Below are 23,958 nucleotides of genomic sequence, written 5' to 3' on the forward strand. Positions count from 1 at the left end.
TCATATTTAAATAACTCTTCAAAATTTTGATTTTCAAATTTAATTCTCAATTTCCAAAATTTCAATTTTCACATTTATTTATTTAATCATTATTATTTTCGTTATTATTATTATTCTATTTATTTATTTCTTTCTTTATTTTTAAAATTCCATCTTTAAATAACTCTTCAAATTTTCGATTTCCAAATTTAATTCCCAATTTTCAAAATTTCAATTTTCACATTTATTTATTTAATCATTGTTATTTTCGTTATTATTATTATTCTATTTATTTATTTCTAAAATTCCATTTTTAAATAACTCTTCAAATTTCCGATTTTCAAATTTAATTCCCAATTTTCAAAATTTCAATTTTCACATTTATTTATTTAATCATTGTTATTTTTGTTATTATTATTATTCTATTTATTTATTTTTTAAATTCCATCTTTAAATAATTCTTCAAAATTCCGATTTCCAAACTTAATTCCCAATTTCCAAAATTCCAATTTTCACATTTATTTATTCAATCATTATTATTTTCGTTATTATTATTATTATTCTATTTATTTATTTATTTATTTTTAAAATTTCATCTTTAAATAATTCTTCGAAATTCCGATTTCCAAAATTCCAATTTTCATATTTATTTATTTAATCATTGTTATTTTTGTTAATATTATTATTATTCTATTCTATTTATCTATTTTTAAAATTCCATCTTTTTAAATAACTCTTCAAAATTCCGATTTCCAAATTTAATTCTCAATTTCCAAAATTCCAATTTTCACATTTATTTATGTAATCATTATTATTTTCGTTATTATTATTATTCTATTTATTTATTTATTTTTAAAATTCCATCTTTAAATAACTCTTCAAAATTCCAACTTCCAAATTTAATTCCCAAATTTCAAAATTCAAATTTTCACATTTATTTATTTAATCATTATTATCTTCGTTATTATTATTATTCTATTTATTTATTTATTTTTAAAATTCCATCTTTAAATAATTCTTCAAAATTCTAATTTCCAAATTTAATTCCTAATTTCCAAAATTCCAATTTTCACATTTATTTATTTAATCATTGTTATTTTCGTTATTATTATTATTCTATTTATTTATATATTTTTAAAATTCCATCTTTAAATAACTCTTCAAAATTCCAACTTCCAAATTTAATTCCCAATTTTCAAAATTCAAATTTTCACATTTATTTATTTAATCATTATTATCTTCGTTATTATTATTATTTTATTTATTTATTTATTTATTTTTAAAATTCCATCTTTAAATAATTCTTCAAAATTCTGATTTCCAAATTTAATCCCCAAATTCCAAAATTCCAATTTTCACATTTATTTATTTAATCATTGTTATTTTCCTTATTATTATTATTCTATTTATTTATTTATTTTTAAAATTTCATCTTTAAATAATTCTTTAAAATTCCGATTTCCAAACTTAATTCCTAATTTCCAAAATTCCAATTTCACGTTTATTTATTTAATCATTATTATTTTTATTATTATTATTTATTTATTTATTTTTGAAAATTTCCATCTTCAAATTTAATTTCCAAAATTCTAATTCTTAAATTTAATTTTCAAAACTCTAATTCCACTCCACTTGTCAAATTTTTTTTTTTTCAATTCTACAACTTTTCATCCTTTATTAGGATTTTAGGTCGCCAAAAATCCTGATTTTAATAAGTCTGCTGTCATTCTCATTTTGGTATGTGCTTGTATAAATTTTCTTTGATTTTCAAATAATTTTTTGTTTCTCTTGATTTTAAATAAGCAAAAATGAATTTTTCATAATTCCAAAGTAATTGAATTTGTGAGAATAATTCATGCAAAATAAATTGGGCTTTGGTGGGACCCCACATATGAGTTTTCTCTTTTGATTGTCAATTGTTATACTTAATGAATATTGTTTGATCTTTGTCTTGTTCTTTGATATGCATGTGATAATTTTATATTTGAGCTAACCTATTTTCCATGATAGTACACTATTATTTGTTGCTAAGGTATGCTCTCACTTCTACTTCATTTATTTGTTCGTTCTCATACTCGATTTGTTTTATTATTCGATCATTTCATTAGTATCCATTAATTTCTTTATCAATTTCCATACTTGCCTCAACTTATTTAGTGCAGACCAATTTTTAGGGGCTTAGAGGAGTGTTACGGTTTTTACCGTACCTTTCCAATAAGTAACTTGACTCCTGGACCCAGACTCGGTTTTTCACAAACTTGTTTTTTCCTTTAGGAGTCACACTTAGGGTTTTTCTTTCTTATTTTGTTTTTCACTTAAAAAATAAAACAAAAATAAGTGGCAACTCCAAACCTTTTTCTAAAAATCAAATTTTCACCAAACAAATAAAAAAACAAGTTTCACTATCGAGTGGGAACGCATCGAGTGAAATGCAGGGTCCACACATCTTCCAAAGACGATTTTTTTAATATATAAATCATTTTTCAAATAAATGATTTTAAAAGGAAATAACGCTCTCTCTCCTATTTTGTAAAAACTATGATAAGTTTGGAATTATTTTTTTTACAATGATAATTTAGAAATTGTTTAAAATTATTTTTTTAAACTATCGTACTTTTATCAAACGACAAACTTGATGATGAAATGAACGTGAGCTCACTCATGGCATGTTTCCACATTTCATTGGATTGACTTCGGAAGACTAAAAAAATTTGGTCTATTTACAAGGGGTCTGCGGACCCTACATTTTGTGCATGCATTTCCATTCGACGACAAACTCACTTTTTATTTGAAAAAGATTTATTTTTTATAAAATGACTTGGAGTTGCTACTTATTTTTGTTTTATTTTTAAAGGGAAAACAAAATAAGAAAGAAAACCCTAAATATGACTCTTTATTTGGAAAATATATTTTGTGAAAAACCAAATCTGAACTCGAGGGTCAGGTTACTTATTGGGAAAGTACGGTAAAGATTGTAGTGCCCCTCTAAATCCCTAAAATGGGTCTATACTAAATAAGATGAAGCAAGTGTGGCAATTGGTAAGAAAATCAATGGAGACCCAAAATGATCATTCACTGGAAGTCAAAACAAGCATAGAGAATAGTCAAAGTGAGAGCGAAAACATGTCTTAGCAGTAAACAATAAAGCACTATCATGAAATAGGGTTAGTACACAATAATGAGTACAAAGTATATCACTTATGTCACTAAACAAAGTAAGAAACCATCACTAATAGATATTGTATTTTACTCAAATTTATTTTTTAAAGAAAGCATCACTGATGTTGGGTCCCCACCAAAGCCCAATTTATTTTTATATGAATTAATTCCATAAATTTTATTATTTGAAATTATATAATTAAATTCATGTTTATTTTAAAACATTTAAAAAAATCTAGGAAAATATGAAATGATGCTTGCTGGAAAGAAAATGGTTGTAAATTTTATTGAAAAATGGGATTTTTGAGACCTAAAAATTTTAAGGATGAAAAATTGTAAGTTAAATTATTTAAAAATTAGATTTTCGAAAATAGTTTTGAAGGTAAAGAAAAAGAAGCACGTGGGCTTTGAAAATGAAGGGTAGCCATGCATGGCTATGTAGGAGTGGGCCCGGGGTGCCACTGCACTACTGGCGCATCATGTTATCTAATAACAGCATGTAGTCTTGGCGCAAACGAAGTTTAGGGCGAATTTAACTACATGAATCATAACCTACATGGCTTTCATAGTGACAAAAACCATCTTCTCCATTGTTGTTGCAGGTCCCATTTGATAGCTTGCTGAATCCAATCTTTCAATGTCAGTATCACTAGATTCCTCAAAATTTTGCATTAGGAAGGTCTCAATGGACTTGTTTTTGTCTATCTCGGTCCACTGCCAATTTCTAGCCACCAATTTGCTTTAGATCAATCTCATGTTTCTCAAGGAGGATAACAATAGCAGTCAAACTCATAGAAATGACATCTTCCACCTCTGTACAACATGTCAACTCTATTTGTTGGACCTTCAAGAGTAGTTGAAATAACAAAAAGCCCAGCAGGTGATCCATCAAATCTAGTAGGGTATCCAATTGACGACCCTACACCTGTAAGAGCACCTTGAGTTCCAGACCACAAACTCTTAAACTTGTCAGGCTCCGAAAAAACGAGTGAAAACATCATCAAGTGTGGGAATCATCTTCTTTACTGCCATATATGTCTCTTCTCGTGTGTTCATTGGTTCATTACGCAGTGCATTTTCTCTGTAGCGAAGCCAACTGTGACCATCAAATGCTTTGTCAACATATGCACGGTCAATTGTACTCTATGCCTCTTAAGAAAATGAGATTTTCTTCAGTGAGGGCCCAGGAAGGTGTCCTACTAACGCCAACAGAAACTGACATAACCAGCATCACTCCAACAACCAATCGAACAAAATGAACAGAGACATGATGCTTAAATATTTATGAACAATTTGTCAACATCCTCTTAGCTGGAAGGTAGCAGCTTCTTAGCTTAAGAAGCAACCTTTGAAGTCTTTTCATCCTCCTCATCTGAGCTACTATCTGAATCAGAACCATCACTTGACTCTTTTTTTTTTTCTTGGAGACCATAACAGAGTCATTCTTAGCAGCCTGAGTAGTGGTTGACGTTTATAACCTCGTGATGACCTTGTTCATGAAAAACTCGCTTACTGAGCTCAGTCAAGAACTGACCATTGCAGAACCTCTTTCCTACATCATTCATGGCCTTCCTTTTAATCACCACAAACTCTTGACATTTTGTATTCATCAATTTGGTCATGACATTCCCATCTCAATGTTATCAACAAGCTTCTGGCAAACTGGGGTTGCTAACTACATGAAGAAAACACTAAGTTGCGACATATGATTCAGCTTCTGAAAGAATCTTGTCACTATATGTGCTCATAGCAGCGGATGTACCAGGGATTCCTCTCTCTAAATTCGACTGGTAGTAGTGCTGAAGTTCCTGAAAACTAGATGAATTAATATTTTTTGCTTGTTCAATTGTTTTATGATTCTCTCCATTCTATAACATTTACTCTTATGTCATCACCTGAAGGTGCTGAAACAAAAGAGCCATATGGAATGAAACCCCGACTTGTCTAAATTGGGTCCCCATGTGGAGTGATGGAAGACTGATCAGAAGGGTGCATACCATGCAGATGCCCCTTATTGATCTGAAAGATATGAATGATGACTCTGTAGACTGAAAACGGGTTGGTGTGTGACTAGTTGTTAATAGTGGGTACGGTCAGTATGTGGAATGATTAGTAGAGTGATGTTGGGGGGAGATGCACATAGGGGTTCATGCATGATGGGGATGAATGGGAAGGGGTTTATGGGAGCGTGGGTGGTGGGTGGTGGGTGGTGGAGCAAATGGGGAGTGAGCAGTGGTGTGGATATAGAAGAGGCTTAGTAGCAAATTGGAAAGGGGTTGGCCGCTCCCATGCATGGTGATCACATGCACGTGGGGTTCATGGCTTATGAGGTGGTAGAAAGCAAAGGATGAGGTTCTGGACTCTAGATGATAGCTTATCTTCATCTGGAATCACATAGCTTTTATGCGTCGGTCAGTCATTTGAGTGCTCATTCGGCTACCATGAAATCAGCTGAAATAAGATTGATCATTGGAAACATTCTTTCTTAAGGACGGATTTCAAGTTTCAAAAAGCTTTCCCACATCGATTAATGGAGCCTTCTCATCAGTTGAAACTGAAATGAGCTCGGGAAATTCAAATGACAGGGAATGGGCAAGACCAAAACGAGGAATCCATATTGAAACTTCCAGCATAGTTCCATATGCTCACGGTCAAGCTGAGTTTCATGCAGCTGCAAGAGAGCCGTAGCATTCTGCCAACTCCAGACGATACGCGTGCAGTGACTCTAGGTACTGCAAGGTAGCCAAGCATGGGGAATTCATAGGTGTGAGGCCCGGGGTGCAAAAGAACTAAAGGCATGTCAGGTGGTAGATTGTTTAGGGAATTACAGCATCTGGATTTTCATCATAATGACCTATATATGCAACTCATAGATGTACGTTCAAGGCTTGGAACCACTCCGTTGAACATCAAGAACCTCCTCTCAAGGTCCACCAGTCTAAGTGGACTACTCCTTTCTCAAACAGCTTGAAAATAACCTGATTGGTACGGCCCTGAGTTTCTAATGTGCATGCAACACCACCTTCAACTTTACTTGAAGCCTCCTTGTCATCGATGGATCCACCTGAACCGCTATGAGCATGGATAATAAGAAGGAATGCACCTAAAACCACAAGCCCGATGGATAACAAAGGTGAGAGGGACTTATAGGATCTGGGTCTTAAAGAACTGAGAGGAACTGTGCATGTCACATGAAATCTCGGCTAGGAGACAGGTTTGGATCGGAATTGTCAACTGAGATTTCTTCGAGTGAACCAAATAAAAAGAGCGGGTGGTCATGTAGCAACTATAGGGTGGCCATACAAATTGGAAACACATGCGCATAGGCCCTAGGTGGAGATAGGCAGTCACTAATGAGGGTGATCCCAATTGGGTGGTGTACTGTACAATGCAGGAAACCCAATTTCGATTCCACATAGTTGCATCTTTGCTGCTTCTTCGACTTTCACCTTTGCTTTGGCAACATTTGCATTGATTGGCATTACCTTTGCTTGCTTAATCTTTGGATCAGGTTTTCTATTTTCTAAAGAATCCGTTGGGAGACCTTACTCTTAATTAGAACCGTCAAATTCAGAAGATCTTTACCTCAAACTCAAACCATGGACTTGTTCAATCTGCATGTGAGGCCAACAAAGGTAATCTGGCAGAGGTTTGGATGCAGGTGGATGGCTGCATGGAGCTTTGGGCATGAGTAAGTTCAGTACCGAAATTTGAAGCCGGTACGAACTGAGAATAGCAGCAGGGAACTTTACGTGGATGGAATTGCAGCTGTCTGCTTGCTGTGACTTTCCAATGATGTTCTAATGAGCTTATTTTTCTTCTTCTTGTAGTAACCATCAAAAAATAAAGATGGGATTTTATTTGTACTTTGAACAGGCATGTCATGTGGATATGAAACAGCAACTAACAGGTTTGACTTGTACTTCATAAACTGCTACGACTATGGTGCTGAAGGTTGATCTAGGGTGTAAATGCTGTTACGAGAAGATCAAGAATGTAACATAATGTGATGCTGTGTTAGGTTATATATATGTAAAAATAACTTTTTTGTTTTATGTTTTGAGTGGTTGTCATGCTTCCACGTGGAGAGATTTACTCAAGTTAAATCTCTTTGCATGGTTTGAAATATGGGGACTGTACAACAAAAAATAGCAGAACCGAGAATACAAAGTGAAAGAAAAAGGGTCCTCTGTTTTTTGTGTGGACTATCATAACTCCTCTGTTCCCAGCTCTATTCCCAGGTGTTACTCTTCCATTTTTTCTTTTTATAGCCTTTCTCTGTTTCAGGTTGAAACTACAGCCAACAGAATTGGTATCAGAGCAACCCATTTCACAAAATCTAATCTTCAATCCACTATGCTGTTTCCAATCTAATCTAATCCACTTCTTCTTTTCAAGCCCTTTTATCTCTTACAACATGCCTCTTGTGTATGGAATTTTAAGAAATTTCCTCTGTTTCGGAAAGGAAGGATACTAGGGTTTCTTTTAATCCGAAGACCCAAATCCGAACCTACAATGCAGCTGAATTGGTGATGTTTCTGTACAATCAGATTGTGTAGCTAAAAACCCTCAATCTTGAAGCAGATGGACCAAGGACTTGAAGGGTAGATCAATGGCCAGCACAAGTGTTACAAGTATGAGTTCTCAACCTTCTTCTATTCCATTATTTGAAGGAGAAAATTATGACTTTTGGTGCGTAAAAATGAAAACATTATTTATGTCTCAAGAATGTTTGGGATTTGGTTGAAAATGGTTTTGATGAACCTGACAATGTGATTACACAAACTCCGATTGAAAAAGATCAGTTGAAAGAATTGAAAAAAATGGATGTAAAAGTTCTCTTATTTATTCAACAAGGTATTGGTAACAACATCTTTCCAAGAATTATGAAAGCTTCCAAAGCTAAAGAAGCATGGGACATCCTTCAACAGGAGTTCCAAGGAGATAAAAGAACCCGATCAGTAAAACTTCAAGCTTTAAGAAGAGAACTGGAAAATATGAAAATGAAGGAGAATGAAACTCTAAATGAGTTTTCTTCCATATTTATGGAGTTAGTAAATCAGATGAAGTCATATGGTGAAAAAATTAGTGATAAAAGAATCGTTGAGAAACTTTTGATCAGTGTACCTGATAAATTTGACCCAATTGTGGTTGTGATTGAAGAAACAAAAGATCTCTCACTGCTCAATGTACAAGAGCTATTTGGGTCTTTAAAAACTTATGAACAGAGATTATTGAGGCATTCTGAAAAATCAATAGAAAGTGAATTCCAATAAAAAATAAGCCTTAACTCCAGAAATGTTGAAAGGAAACCTATAAGCAATCAAAATAGAAGTGATTCATCTAGAGGTGGCAGAACTAGGCGAGGAAGAGCAAAAGGAAGAGGTGGAAGAGGTAGAGGAAGATTCAACTATGGAAGAAAGTTCACTAACGAAGAAGGCTCATCATTCTCAAAGTGTAATATTTGTAAAAGAAGTAGTCATGTTGAAAAAGATTGTTGGTTCAAAGGGAAGCCTCAATGCTTCAATTGTAAAAAATTTGGGCATGTTAAAAAAGATTGCAGATTTAAGAACAATCAACAAGCAAGTTGTGCTGAGGAGAAAGAGGCTGATGAAAACATGTTTTATGCTTGTCAAAGTGCTGTTGAGCAAAAGAATAATGTGTGGTTCCTTGACAGTGGCTACACAAACCACATGACTGGTAACAAAAACATTTTCCTTGACATGGATACAAACATCAACTCACAAGTCAAAATGGGTAATGGTGATTTAGTGAATGTTAAAGGGAAAGGCACAATTGACATCTAAACTAAAGTGGGAACCAAGTACATCAGAGATGTTCTTCTTGTACCAGCCTTGGAGCAAAATTTGTTGAGTGTGGGACAACTAGTAGAGCATGGGTATAAACTTCACTTTGAAGATAATGAGTGCACCATTTATGATAAGGAGCAGAGAAGAAATTTAGTGAAGAAGATAAAGATGGAGAAAAATAGAAGTTTTCCAATTGTCTTCAAATATGTTGAAAATGTGGCTTTGAGAATGGAAGATGCTGAAGAAACTTGGTTGTGGCATAGAAGATTTGGGCACTTGAACTTCAATAGCTTGAAGATGCTTTGTCAAAGGAAGATGGTACAAGGATTACCAAACACCATTGAAGAAAAGAATGAAGTATGTGACGGTTGTGCTCTTGGGAAATATCATAGACAATCATTTCCAAAGGGAGTTGCTGGGAGAGCAAAGAAGGTATTGGAGTTAATTCACACTGATATATGTGGGCCTATGTCTACACCTTCTCAAGGCAACAATAAAGTACTTTGTATTGTTTATTGATGATTTTACAAGAATGACTTAGGTGTTCTTCATGAAGCAAAAATCAGAAGTGTTCTCTATCTTCAAAAAAATTCAAGAGTTTTGTTGAAAAGCAAAGTGGTTGCTACATAAAGACCTTGAGAAGTGATAGAGGAATGGAATATACTTCGAGCCAATTTGGTAATTTTTGTGAAGATGAAGGGGTTGAGAAGAATTTTAGAAGACATCAAGAAGAAGCAAAATGAGCAACATATCTACTTTGTGACAACAAATCTGCTATAGCCATTGCAAAAAACTATGTTCTTCATAGTAGGACTAGGCATATTGCAGTGAAGTATCATTTTATTAAAGAAGCTATTTCAGATGGTGAGGTTCAATTGATGTACTGTAAATTAGAGAAGCAGGTTGCTGATATCTTCACTAAAGCATTGCCTTTAGAGAAGTTTGTTCACTTCCGAAAGCTTTTGGGTGTAGAGGAACATCACATTAGGGGGGAGAATGTAACATAATGTGATGTTGTGTTAGGTTAGATATGTAAAAATAACTTTTTTGTTTTATGTTTTGAGTGGTTGTCATGCTTCCACGTGGAGAGATTTACTAGTTAAATCTCTTTGCATCTGGTTTGAAATCTGGGGACCGTACAACAAAAAAAAATAGCAGAACCGAGAATACAAAGGGAAAGAAAAAGTTGGTCGTTTTGACTTTGACGTTGGATTCTATGAACAAGAGAAATACAAGACTGGACTTTCTTTGAGAAGCAAAACGCAGTGATGATCAAAATATTATCATCCAGCGCCGAGAAGATCGGAATGCAGCTTAAGAGCAAAGGTGGCGAAACCATCAAGAGTCTCGAGATTAGGCAACCCGAGAAACCTAAACCCCCAGCAGAAAGACAAAACCTCCAGCTGCCAAGCCAAAAGAAGCTGATCAGAAGCCAAAACCTCCAGCAGAGAATCAAACTCCCGTACCAGGGTGCCCACCAGGCTATCGAATTGGAGGGTGTTGTAAGCCATGCCATGAAGGGCATTGTGGTGGACCATGCCACCATGGCTGTGGGATTCCGCGTCAACCACCATCCAATGATGGCTGGGCTTCTGGGTGTCGGTGTAACAGAAGCTGCGGTCGCCGCTGTGAATTCTAGCAACATATCTACTTTGAGTATTGAAGAAATCCCATATGCACCATCCTGTGAATCATACTCCATTGATGTGATTGTCGTTGTCTGGTTTTTTAATTCCTTCTCTCAGTTGGGTGTTGAGCCAGTAATCAGTGCTTTTGGGTTCTTTTATCGTCCACAACATAAAGGTTGTATAGGCCAATAATGGTGTTGATTTCATCCTTAGATGAATGAATATTGTTCTCACATTCATCAAGTGAAAAATTAAATGTCTTTCTATAACCACTTCCTTTCCATAACTGTACGTATCTCACTTTCTTTTACTTTCCTAAGTTGCCTTCTGCAAGTCAATTTTCAAAAGGGCCCTAACAAAATGTGCTTTTGATGATCCTTTTATTCTCTTTTAAATGAATAAGCATCCAATTTTCTGTGTTTATAGCCTGTAGGCAGAAAACCGCCATCTCTTGGAGATACCTTGAATGGTTCGATCCTCAAAAAGTACTGGTACGGAACATCCAGAACAGATGAAACAGGCACATTTCCCCCACCAATTTCCCTTATGAATAGTTATCTGGGCCAATTGAGCGATCTTGGCTCTGGTACTGGAAAATTCTTCAACCATTTTGGTACTTTATAATCTTGTAGGCTCTAAACAATTCTGCAAGTCATTGTCTCATCTACCAGCTGCAGTCCACATCTAAACTCTAACCCCTTCGTTGTCGTAAATTGCTGTCGATTTTATCTCCATTATCCGCATTTAATCAAACAAAACCATTTTTCAAAGATGCCTTCATGTTCTAATATTTCATTAATCCATTATAAAAGAGCGTAACCCCACCAGTGTACTAAAATGTTTCTTTCATTTGAAGTTTGGTAGTGGCATTACAGTGTCCTTAGGGTAAAAAAAAAAAAATAACGAAATTAAATTCTCTAATCTAATTTAATAAAATTCCTATTGCTTATGCACTTGTGTAGAAAATCTAATTTTCAAAAATAAATTTAAATTATCATTATTCAATAACAATCTTTTTTTTTTTTTTTTTGTATTTTATATGGTAATTGCATTCAAGTGAAATATAGGCTTATAAATAAAATTTTAAACATTTTTAAAAATTATTATAGTAAAAAAAATAAAGGAATTCATTTTGTTATTATTATTATTATTATTATTATTATTATCATTTTATATAATTTAATATATTTTCAAGTATTGAAATTCAATAAAAGATAAGTTTTGTCTCCACATTGACATTGATTATTTATAAATATAAAAATTAAATTGTTATTATAAAAAAAAATTCTTGACTTTGATGTTATTTTAAAATAAAAATAAAATTATATTATTATTATTATTATCATTATGTTAACTTAGAAAACACATTATCTTTGGGACCTTAATTCCAATATAACTAATTAATCGACTTGGTTACATTACTTTCGATGCTAATTTGATATTACTTGACATTTGAAATTTAAATTTGGGACACGTGTACGATCCCATGTTGGGAGTGCATGATCCATAATTGCACCTCATCAACATATCATTTTTTTTTTTTTTTTTTTAATGCAAGCTAAGAAGGAAGGTGAGAGGGGTCAATCAAACCCAGCAATTGTGGGCCGTCCGACATGACGACAAGAACGAAAATTAGCCAACTCATGCCACGTCTAAATCCCATTGAGTTGACCTCTAAAGGCTCAAAGAGTTTGGTCTATTTAAGGAGGGTCACCTCAAGCTGACCTGTCCCGTTCCCACTTAACAAACCAATCGTGTTCTTCCTTCAACTCAATCCTGAGTTCAGATCCCACCACTCACCGCTATGGCAGAGGTCTCTGTGCCTCTAATCACTTCAATTTCCTCACGCCCATTGATTTTTTCATCTGAATTCCATATATATCATTCTGGGTTTGGCCCTTTGTTCTTTATTAATCATGAACTTGTTTCATAACCAATTCATAAACAGTTTTTGAAAATAATAATAATAATAAATAATACCAAACTTGTTTTGGAAGCTGGAATCAGGTTTTTGTTTTCTTGTTCTTTTTATCTGCTGTTTTCTCTGCACCACTGGCATTATTGGATGATTCTCCTAATGATTTTTTAATTTTTTTTAATTGATATTATCGCAGGGTACGATTATGGTGCTGAAGGTTGATCTAGGGTGTGAACGCTGTTGCAAGCAGATCAGGAAACTGATCTGTAAAATTCCTGGTGAGAGTCTTATATATGTGTTTGGTGTTGTTGAATTTTGAGGTTTTATGAATGTTGGATGCATTTTGAGGTTGTGGGCAATGTTGAAAGGATGAAGAACTGAGCTGTTCGTTTTGATTTTGATGATGAATTTTATGAACAAGAGAAATAAAAGAGTATGCTTTCCATGAGAAGGACAACGCAGTGATGATCAAAGTAGTATGCTACTGCCCTGAGAAGATCAAAACGAAGCTTATCTGCAAAGGTGGCAAAATCATCCAAAGTATTGAGGTTAGAGAACCCGAGAAGCCTAAACCCCCAGCAGACAAGCCAAAACCTCCAGCTGACAAGCCAAAACCTCCAGCTGACAAGCCAGAACCTCCAGCTGACAAACCAAAACCTCAAGCTGACAAGCCAAAGGTACCGGTGCCAACTCCAGTAACAGGGTATCCACCATTCATCTATCCACCTGGAGTGTGTTGTAAGTCATGCTATGAGGGACGCGGTGGTGGCCCCTGCCACCATGGATGTAGGATTCCGCGCCAACCACCATCTTATGATGGATATCTGAAGCTAGTGCCATCCTATGATGGCTGGCCTTCTGGGTGTCGCTGTAACAGAAGCTATGGTTGCCGCTGTGAATTCTTTACTGAAGAAAATCCAGCATTCACCATCATGTGAATCATTCTCCATCGTGACTGTCCTTGTCTGGTTTTTTATTTCCTTTTCTCAGTTGGGTGTCGAGTCAGTGATCAGTCCTTTTGGGTTCTTTTCTCCTCCACAGCATCAAGGCTGTATAGGCCAAAGGATTAATAATAATGTTTGTGGGCTAATAGTGTTGATTCCATCGTTAGATGAGTAAGACAGTAAAAGTCTTTCTATGACCATTTCCTTTCCATACTGTTGCATCTCACTTTCTTTTACTTACTTAAGTTGCCTTCTGCAAGTCGGTTCTTCACCAGGGCCCTTACAAAAGATGCTTTCGATAGTCTTTTTATTCTCTTAACTGAATTAAGAATCCAATTTTCTGTGTTTACAGCTTGTTTAGGCAGAAAACCGCCATCTCTTGAAGACACACTGAATGGTTCAATCCTCAAACTATCTCAAAAACTGGATCCAAAAGTAGAGATGAAACGGGCACATTTCCCTCGCGAATTCTTATCTGCAGTCCACATCCAAACATTGACACCTTCTTTGTCATAAGTTGCTGTCGATCATTTTCCCCTTTAATCAGACAACCATTTTTCAAAGATGCCTTCATTTTTCTATATTTCATTAATCCATCACAACAGAGCGTGACCCCACCAGTGCACTAAAATGATTCTGTCATTATTTGAAGTTGGCTCGTGACATCACATAGCGTCATTAGGATAAAAAATAAACAATATTAAATTCTCTAATCATTATGTCAAACTCCTCCTTGCTGTAAAGTCTGCAGGTTGATCATGATAGCCATTACAATGGAGAAACATTACAACCAAAACTTCTAACCACATTCCTCAGCTAGTATAATTAAGGCGGGTTGATCCAGAATAATTCCTACAGCTGTGGATCCAAAACATGGATTAAGTAGCTGTATAGGAAAGAAAATAAACCATTAGAAAAAGACTTAAGAGGTCACGAGCTCACCCAACAGCTTTGGATGATCCAACCAAAATGGCACTCTATCAGTGACCAAACTGCGCCATTTACTCATTTATATTCTCTCATCGCCACGACTCGAATCTTAGGTAAATAAAGCAATGTGGGGACCTAACTAGACTACACTCTATCAGTGACCAAACTGCGCCATTTACTCATTTATGTTCTCTCATCGCCACCACTTGAATCTTAGGTACATAAAGCAATGCGGGGACCTAACTAGACCACTATCATTATGATTGTACGGAAAATGAGAGGGAGGGATGCATCCATAGGACTAATATATAGACGTCCCAACCAAGAAGAAGTCCATTTGATGAATGAACTGAGCTGCTTAAAGATAAATATATGATATGCACCTGCAGACAAAGAAAACCAAAAAAAAAGGTAGAGGAATGTGGTTGACTGAAAGCAACCAGAGAGGGGCCACTGTCAGCAGAGGCTCTTTATATTCTCTGTAGATTAATCTACTTGTGGGTGAGTACTAACTGGGAGGGAAGTCCGCTGCATAGGAAGACACTCCAGGCTATTTCATGGCCATGTGATCTCTCAAATTGATACAATGACATCCTTTATCTTATTCATTTAATCTTTATTCTTCTCTTCTGAGGTTTGTTTATGAATGATTAAGATTTAATGGGGTTTTAAGAACAAAAAAAATCGTATTGTAATTTATAATTGTGAAACATATTTTTGTGTGCTAAAAGCCCTTTTTATGGTCTTCTGATTTCATTCCTGTCTAATCAAATGCAAAGTTATAATTGGGCATTGGTTGACTAGATTTGTCTTCTTACTCATAGATGGAAGGGCTTTCTTCCTTGTCAAATAGGGAATCTAGAAATTGTTCTTGAAAAATAAAAACTATAATAGAATGTTTTTACCCATTTGCCCATGCCCACTCATCACTTCATTTTCTCCCAAACACCCCAAACTACCACTGAACACCAAGTGTTTGTGTTAATGCCTGACCGGCGAAAACTGTTTTATGGTTGGATCCAAAATGGTGCTTTGCTTCTGATAGTAAAAGTGATTTATTTGTATTCCCTTATCAGACGTGCTGTTTAGTTTGATCTATTCTTTAGTCATGGACCACGTTTCTAGGATTGTTGAACGTGGGTTACTTTCGGTTTTGTTTGAGTTATCTTTTGTAAGGCTATTTATAAGGTAGTAAGTTATTTATTCAATCAATAAGATATTCTCCATTTTCTTGTTTTTCAATACACAGATTTGTTAACGATGTGCCTGTTTCATCTGTTCTGGATGTTCCATACCAGTACCTTTTGGGGTATTTTGAGGATTGAACCATTCAGGGTGTCTTCAAAAGGGCCCTTACAAAAGGTGCTTTTGATAATCTTTTTTAAGTGAATTATAAGCATCTAAGGATGAAATCAACATCTATTAGTCCACAAACATTATTGCCCTATACAGCCTTGATGTTGTGGACGAGAAAAGAACCCAAAAGAACTGATCACCGACTCAACACCCAACTGAGAAAAGGAATTAAAAACACCAGACAACGACAATCACGATGGAGTATGATTCACACGATGGTGCATGTGGGATTTTCTTCAATAACGATTTCACAGCGGCAACCATAGCTTCTGTCACAGCGACACCCAGAAGGCCAGCCATCATGAGATGGTGGTTGGTGCGGAATCCCATATCTATGGTGGCAGGGGCCACCACCACGTCCCTCATAGCATGACTTACAGCACACTCCAATTGGATAGACTCCAATTGGATAGATGAAGGCTAAATACCCTGGTATTGGAGGTGCCGGTGCCGGTTTCGGTGCCGGTTCCGGTTTCGGTGCCGGTGCCGGTTTCGGTGCCGGTTCCGGTTTCGGTGCCGGTTTCAGTGCCGGTTTCGGTGCCGGTTCCGGTGGGTTCTCGGTTGGTATAACCTCGATACTCTTGATGGTATCGCCACCTTTGCAGATAAGCTTCGTTCTGATTTTCTCAGGGCAGCAGCATACTACTTCGATTATCACGGTGTCGTCCTTCTCAGAGAAAGTCTGATCTCGTATTTCTGTTGTTCATAAAATTCAACACCAAAATCAAAACAAACAACTCATTTCTTCATCCTTTCAACATTGCCCACAATCTCAAAATTCAAATATACCAAACACACGCATATATATATATATATATATATATATATATATATATATATGTAAGACTCACACCAGGAAATTTACAGAGCAGTTTCTTGATCTTCTTGTAGCAGCGTTTACACCCTAGATTAGCAACCTTCAGCTTCATTTTCGTAACCTGCGATATTATCAGTCAAAAAATTAGAAATCATTGCAAGAATTATCCAATAAGTCAGTACGTGGTGCGGAGAAAACAGCAGATGAAAAGAACAAGAAAACAAAAACCTCATTCCAGGTTCCAAAATATGTTTGATATTATAATATACTATTTTGAAAACAAACAGTTTTTCCAGAATTTGTTTTCAAAACATGTTTGAACTTTTTCAGGCGTGAAGGGAGTGAAGAGATTAGGGGCGCGGAGACCTCTGCCATCGCTGCGAGTGATGGGATCCGAGCTCAGAATTGAGTACCCCCTTTAAGTAGACCAAACTTTTTGAGTCTTTACAAGTCAATCCAATGAAATGTGAAAACGTGGCATGAGTGAGCTCAGGTTCGTTTCATCATCCAGTTTGTCGTTATGTGGGATGGCCCACAAAAGTTTTATCTGCATGAGCTGGCTTTGTCTACCCTACCTATTTTTCCTCAGGCTGTCAGGTACTCGTTCACCATCACTAGTATGACTTGCTATGACTATATATATATATATATATAATTTTTATAAAATCAAAAAATTGATATATTCATGATTATTGATATTATTATTTAAAATATCATAATGATAAGTTAGCTTTTTATTAAATAACATACATCAAACATATATATATATATATATATATATATATATATATATATATATATATATATAGTACCCCTTTTAAGTAGACCAAACTTTAAGTCTTTACAAGTCAACCCAATGAAATGTGAAAACGTGGCATGAGTGAGCTCAAGTTCGTTTCATCATCCAGTTTGTCGTTATGTGGGATGGCCCACAAAAGTTTTATCTGCATGAGCTGGCTTTCTCTACCCTACCTTTTTTCCCAGGCTGTCAGGTACAATTATGATCATTCACCATCACTAGTTATTACTATATATATATATATATATATATATATATATATATATTATAAAATTAAAAAATCGATATATTAGTGAGGGAAAAATGCTCATACACCCCTTAAACTTTTAACTACCGGTCAAAAGACCCCCTTAACTTTTTTATTGGCCAATTTACTCCTTAAACTATTCATAACTGCCAAATTAATACTTCAGTTAGTCATACGTTAAAACACTAACGGAATAAACACATGCCACTCACGTGGCTTTTAAATACAAACTGAAAAACACCCAAACATCCAAAACCCAACGGAAGAGAAGAGAAGAGAACCAGTCTAGGTCTGGCAGAGAGAGAGAGAGAGAGAGAGAGAGAGACTGCACGCCGTTCATAGCCACTGCCAAGCTTCTCTCTACCGTCTCGCCGCCCTTGTCCCGGCGGCTCCTTGGTGGTTCCGCCGCACTGTTCAATCTGGGTATGTCTTTTTTTTTTTTTTTTTCTTCTTACGTCTTGCTATTTAAATTTTCTAAGAACTTTTATTTTTTTTTTAATCTCCATGTGCAAATTTTTATTGTAGAAATTCTTGTTTTGGTTTAATTTCTGGGTTGGGTCTCTATGAAATTCTTGGTTTTTTACTTTCTCCATGTGCCTTTTACCAACTGTTGCATTTGAGTATGCCATAGAGCTGTTTGATTAAATGTCTGAGAGAGATATGGCTACTGCTAAAGGGGTTTGGTTGCTTGGTTATCCAATTTTCCAAATATGCTGGCCTTCCAAGTTTCCCTTGCAACCCATTTGCAACAAAAACATATCAAACACGATAATTGGTTCTGTAATGATCCAGAACCAATTATTGTATTTGGAATCAAGCACCTCCTTACTTGAGTTAACCTTGGGTCTGTACTTCCACATAAAGGTTGTCACAGATGTTTAATATCTTATTTCTGCTTAGGTTACTTAGGCCATTAAGTTCTGTATAATTGGATAGGCATAAGCAAAGAATGTAAATTTATATGTTCTTGAAAGATGTTTCATATAGACTTAGTCCGGTGTTTTGGTAGCAATTTTATGCACATCATTTTATTTAAGGTCAGGCCTCCTTTATTAGATCATCTTTTGGTCAACAATCTTTTGGACTATGCAGCTGCTACTTGGTTTCCTTTGTGCGTGCCTGTATGTGTTACATGTTTTCATTAAGAATGTAGCAAATGATGGCTATAATTATGGATTTGTCTGCTATTACTCAAGCAAATCATGTTGATAATGGTGCTAGACATTTTAACCTTTTAATCTATAACCTTATCTATAACCTTTTAATCAATTATGTTTAGTATATTGCCAATATAATGGTGCTATACATTTGTCCCATGTGTGATAATAGTTTATCAATTTGATGATTCTACTAACTTATTTGGAATCGATGCCTTGCTACTAACCTAATTGGAATCAAGACTATTAAAAGCTTGTCTGTTTATATAGCACTTCAATTATTATTTCTTAATTTTCTCCTTCTTCATGTAGAAATCAACCCTAAATATTTCCCTTATTTGTTTCAGCAAATCAGATAATGTAATTTACAAGCTCAAAGAGATGGGAAAGATTGGGAAGAAAGATATATTGCTGATCTGCGATTACTTCAGTAAGCTTGATCGCAACAACTTTGGGAAGATAACACTACCAGATCTTTAGGAACCTTGTGACTGCAAGAATTATGAAATCTGTTTCTATTCTTTAGATGGAAGAAATGTATAGTTACATTTTTTTTCTTCTTCCATTGATACTTGTAAAGGTTTCAAGTCATATAGGAGCAATGAAAAATAGAAGCCAATGGGATATGTCCCTCTTCTGTTATAGGTTCTCTTACAGCCATTAAATTGAGAGGCTGCTATGGAGGGTTTGAGTTGTGTGATGTAGATTTGACACTGTAATAATTCAAGTAGTCAACAAGGAAAGTAAACAATCTTGGGATGATCTTACTTCTTCTCTTTATTTTGATTCAAGTTGTATGAGTGATTTGGTTGATGCGTACTTCTTCTCTTTATGCAATAACCACCAAAAATGAATGTGTCCCAATCTGCCATGAATTGAACTTTATGCAATAACTCTAAGAAAATAAATCAATAATTACACTTTTCCAGCAATATTGAAAAACAAAAGTATACTGGCTCCATCAGTATTCTTAAAAGGATTTCAATATGCCATGAATTGAAATATCAAATAAGTGTTCACAAATGGTATATTGTTTGCCAAAAAAATAACACTCAATGAATCAATAATTACACTTTCCAAGCAATATTGAAAAACAAAAGTATACTGGCTCCATCAATATTTTTAGAAGGTTGTGTATCACTAAACAAATTATTGAACTAAAAAATTATTTATCTTCTTGCTGCCACTAAACCTTAGCCTTTCCCTTATCCTTCTTGCTTCCACTAGTGTTGTCCTTTGTACGACTTTGACTTGACTGTTGAGTACTTATATTTGATTGCTGAGTACCCTATAAAGCCAAAAAAGTTGAAAAAGTTTAACAAAGTAGTACTTGAAATTTGGATGAAAAGTTCAACAAAGTAGTACTTGAAATTTACCAATGATTTTTTACTCTCTTTAGCTCCAGATGTAGATGATTGAATAAATTGCCCTTTCTTTTTCTTTTTATAAGCCTTCTTGTTGGGGTTATCAGGAGCTTTACAAGTTCTTTGATTATGGCCCCACTGGAAACAATTCCCACATTTCATGGCAGTTCCTTTCTTGCTCACCCTAAATGCATTAATAGGTTCTCCTGCCTCCCTCTTTCTTACCTTCTTATGCTTGCCTACTTTCTTTGTAAATTTTGGGGGCTTGATTAGGTCATAGGGTGTTTTTGGCCATTGTTCATGGCTTGGAAGTGGGCTTATCATCCATTGGTAACAACTTAGGAATGTCTCCTTAGTGTAAGCAATGTCTACATAAGTCTCAAGTTGCTCTCCCTGCTCAATTATTGCAGCAGCAGCATGAAAACATGGGATTCCACTCAATCCCCATCTCCCACAACCACAAGTCCTCTCATTCAAGTCCACCACATATCTTCCACCATAAATATACTCCACCTCATATTTGGACTCTCCATTCCAACGAGAAATGCAATGTCCAACCTCGCTTTTTATCCTCTCAAGCTTCTTATAGATTCTTGGACAAACCCTCCCTTCATACCTTCTCATATGATCTCTTTTGGTTTGCAACCTTTGCATCAACATCACTCTTATGATCTCCATCATTGTCAACACTGGTTTATCCCTAGCCTCCAAAATCCAAGCATTGAAAGACTCTGCTATATTGTTTACTAGAGTGTCACTCTTGCTTCTTGGATTAAAAGCATGTCTGCTCCATGTTCTCACATCTAACTTCACAAGCCACTCATATGCCTTCACATCTAGCTTCTTCAACTCATCCATGTGGAAGTCAAAAGAATTCTTTGTTGTTGCCCTAGTAGCACTCCACATTGCATCTTTGAGTACCTTCCCAGGAAAATCCTTCTTGAAATTTGCATGTAAATGCCTAACACAAAATCTGTGCTCTGCATTGGGCATCAAATCTTTAAAGGTCTCTACTAATCTCTGCCATAAAAAATACGCAAATATACATTAGTTATTCATATTCAGGTTATAGATCATGATATTTTTAAAAAATAAATAAATAATTCACATGCACATTAATTGTTTCTTGCCTTCTGTCGGTCTGAGATAAAGACCCATCCATTCTCATCCACATGTCCAATGTCATCCAACAAGCATTGTAGAAACTAGGTCCAAGAGCTTTTATTCTCAATTTCAACGATAGCAAAAGCGATTGGGAAGATATTATCATTCCCATCCTTTCCAATAGCAACCAGCAACTGTCCACCTGTTGTCCCCTTCAAATGACAACCATCTATCCCAATAAGTGGCCTACAACCTGCTAAAAATCCTTTTTTGCAAGCATCAAGACAAATATACATTCTCTCAAACACATCATTCGTAGTTTGTATCTTCACTGTGCTACCCACATTCCACTTCCTAATAGCAGCTACATAGTCCCAAAGTCTCTCATACTGCTTCTCCTCAGCACCATGTATCATCTTGAATGTCATTCTCTTAGCCTTATAACATTGGTCCAAAGTCACATCAACTTCATGGTCCTTAAACACTGCACCCTTCAATGCATTTGATGTCCAAGTATGATCATCTCTAAAGAATGGCAAATATTTATTGGCTAGCCACCTTGAAGAAATCTTACTATTCTTATGATCTTTGCCACACGTATAAATGCTTTTAAAACTTTTGATTTGAAAGGCATCTCCCATTTGTGTTTGGGATGCATGTATCTTCCAACCACATTTTTTTTTACATACAGCTGTCACTCTCCACTTATCATTGTGCTTATACTCAAAATCATGTTTTTCTTTAATACACCACTCCTTTAGTGCCTCATTGAAGATGACATGTGATGCAAATTTTTTATCCTTCACTAGCTGTACATTCTCCATGCTAATGCGCTGGTTAAACTCAGGGAACTTAGGCCTTGAATTCCCTTCATCATCAGATGACCCTTCTGCACTCCTTAACTCATCACTATCCCCATGATCTGAATCTCCTTCACCATTCCAAACTCCCTCAAGCTGCTTGCCTCCAATTGCTCTATTGATTCCATCATCCTCCATACCAAAATCTTCAATTATATCATCATCAGATTCAGAAAAATCACTCAAATTGTAATCTTCGTCATCCTCGTCATCCTCCACATCAATTGGAACATTAACAATTTCAGATTGGCCATCAGCCTCAATAGAATCATATTGGGATTGAGGGGCTTGTACATTTGGCATAGAAGGTGAATTTCCAGGGAGTGACAGTGGACTTTCATCCATGGCTATAATACAAAATTAACAAGAACATTAATAGAAGAGCTGGAGAAAACATAATTAAAAAAAAAAAACAATATAGAGAATAGTGAGAAAAAAATATAACAATTTGCTCATGCACATGTGCATGATTGCTGCTAGTTCAATTCACATAATTCAAACTATTACAACATGCTAGCTTAGTCAGTAGTGGCTGAAATCATTACACCGAGACCCAGTATCTTTAACACTAACCAAAAGCCATATCTTTAACAGTAAACTATATATTACATATTAATATTACTTAGCTGCACCCATCATCTTTAGGGGGAAAAAAAAATGCACCTAGCAACAGTAGAAAAATGTAAAAATTAATAATATTCTTTTGAATGGATCCATATTCCAAAGTATTTAGAAACCTTAAATCAGTTGAGTTACAAAGACATTCGGCAATCAAATTCCCTCTATCCCAACTAATGAATTATCATAAAAAATAAACTTATTTGGATCAAACTAGGTAAAATCTTTAGTGACTTAATGCAAATTTTGAAACTATGTTTATGATTTTTCAGTATCAACTGCTTCGTCATTGCAAATGTTGCATAAGATGGTTGTTAAGACATTAAGACCGTAAGGCTTACTTACAAAGTGACCTTGCTTGAACATATGGAAAAACTACATTATCTTCTCATAATAAAAAAGAAAAGTGCTACACTAATTTAATAGTGTAATTAGACATGGCAAGTTTGGACCAAACTGGAACACACTAAAAATACCAAGGGATTCATAAACAGGATTTTGGATGTTCATGATCAATCCTTATGTAGCTCTGCATTATTTCTTGGATGGATACAAGGCATATTTGCAAGTGACAAAATTAATAAAATTTCTCTAATTGAAGATTTAGTTATTGGCTTCTGGATCATTACAGAACCAATTATTGTGTTTGATATTTTTTGTAGCAAATGGGTTGCAAGGGATACTTGGAAGGCCAGCATATTTGGAAAATTGGATAACCAAGCAACCAAACCCCCTTAGCAGTAGCTATATCTCTCTCAGGCATTTAATCAAACAGCTCTATGGCATCCTCAAATGCAACAGTTGGTGAAAAGCACATGGAGAAAGTAAAAAACCAAGAATTTCATAGAGACCCAACCCAGAAATTAAACCAAAACAAGAATTTCTACAATAAAAATTCGCACATGGAGATTAAAAAAAAATAAAAGTTCTTAGAAGATTTAAATAGCAAGATGTAAGAAGAAGAAAAAAAAAAGAAAAAGACATACCCAGATTGAACAGTGCGGCGGAACCACCAAGGCGCCGCCGGGACAAGGGCGGCGAGACGGCGGAGAGAAGCTTGGCAGTGGCTATGAACGGCGTGCAGTCTCTCTCTCTCTCTCTCTCTCTCTGCCGGACCTGGACTGGTTCTCTTCTCTTCTCTTCCGTTGGGTTTTGGATGTTTGGGTGTTTTTCAGTTTGTATTTAAAAGCCACGTGAGTGGCATGTGTTTATTCCGTTAGTGTTTTAACGTGTGACTAACTGAAGTATTAATTTGGCAGTTATGAATA

General features: G+C 35.4%; 2 protein-coding genes and 1 long non-coding RNA gene across 4 annotated transcripts; 2 read left to right on the forward strand and 1 right to left on the reverse strand.

Annotated features, from left to right (window-relative positions):
- The first annotated feature begins 10,211 nt into the window (after positions 1-10,211).
- Positions 10,212-13,664, forward strand: LOC117923222. The gene is made up of 5 exons (XM_034841447.1): positions 10,212-10,708; positions 11,003-11,189; positions 12,358-12,389; positions 12,691-12,772; positions 12,918-13,664. Exons 1-5 carry the CDS (start codon positions 10,217-10,219, stop codon positions 13,430-13,432), a joined length of 1,308 nt encoding a protein of 435 aa, XP_034697338.1. The 5' UTR covers positions 10,212-10,216; the 3' UTR covers positions 13,433-13,664.
- A 2,033-nt stretch (positions 13,665-15,697) lies between these two features.
- LOC117923751 (protein PYRICULARIA ORYZAE RESISTANCE 21-like) lies at positions 15,698-16,944 on the reverse strand. Of its 2 annotated transcripts, none has more exons than XM_034842188.1 (3): positions 16,908-16,944; positions 16,578-16,662; positions 15,698-16,420 (listed from the first exon to the last, which is right to left on the reverse strand). In XM_034842188.1, exons 1-3 carry the CDS (start codon positions 16,914-16,916, stop codon positions 15,933-15,935), a joined length of 582 nt encoding a protein of 193 aa, XP_034698079.1. In that variant the 5' UTR covers positions 16,917-16,944; the 3' UTR covers positions 15,698-15,932. The 2 variants fall into 2 exon arrangements, with proteins under 2 accessions (XP_034698079.1, XP_034698080.1); XM_034842189.1 differs by lacking the exon at positions 16,908-16,944 and adding an exon at positions 16,770-16,901.
- Positions 16,945-17,780: 836 nt separating this feature from the next.
- On the forward strand, positions 17,781-19,506 carry LOC117923752. The gene is made up of 2 exons (XR_004652677.1): positions 17,781-18,010; positions 19,092-19,506. It is a non-coding gene; the product is annotated as an uncharacterized LOC117923752 (long non-coding RNA).
- Positions 19,507-23,958: the final 4,452 nt, after the last annotated feature.

The sequence above is a fragment of the Vitis riparia genome, chromosome 10, assembly GCF_004353265.1.
Source record: "Vitis riparia cultivar Riparia Gloire de Montpellier isolate 1030 chromosome 10, EGFV_Vit.rip_1.0, whole genome shotgun sequence".
NCBI lineage: Eukaryota > Viridiplantae > Streptophyta > Magnoliopsida > Vitales > Vitaceae > Vitis > Vitis riparia.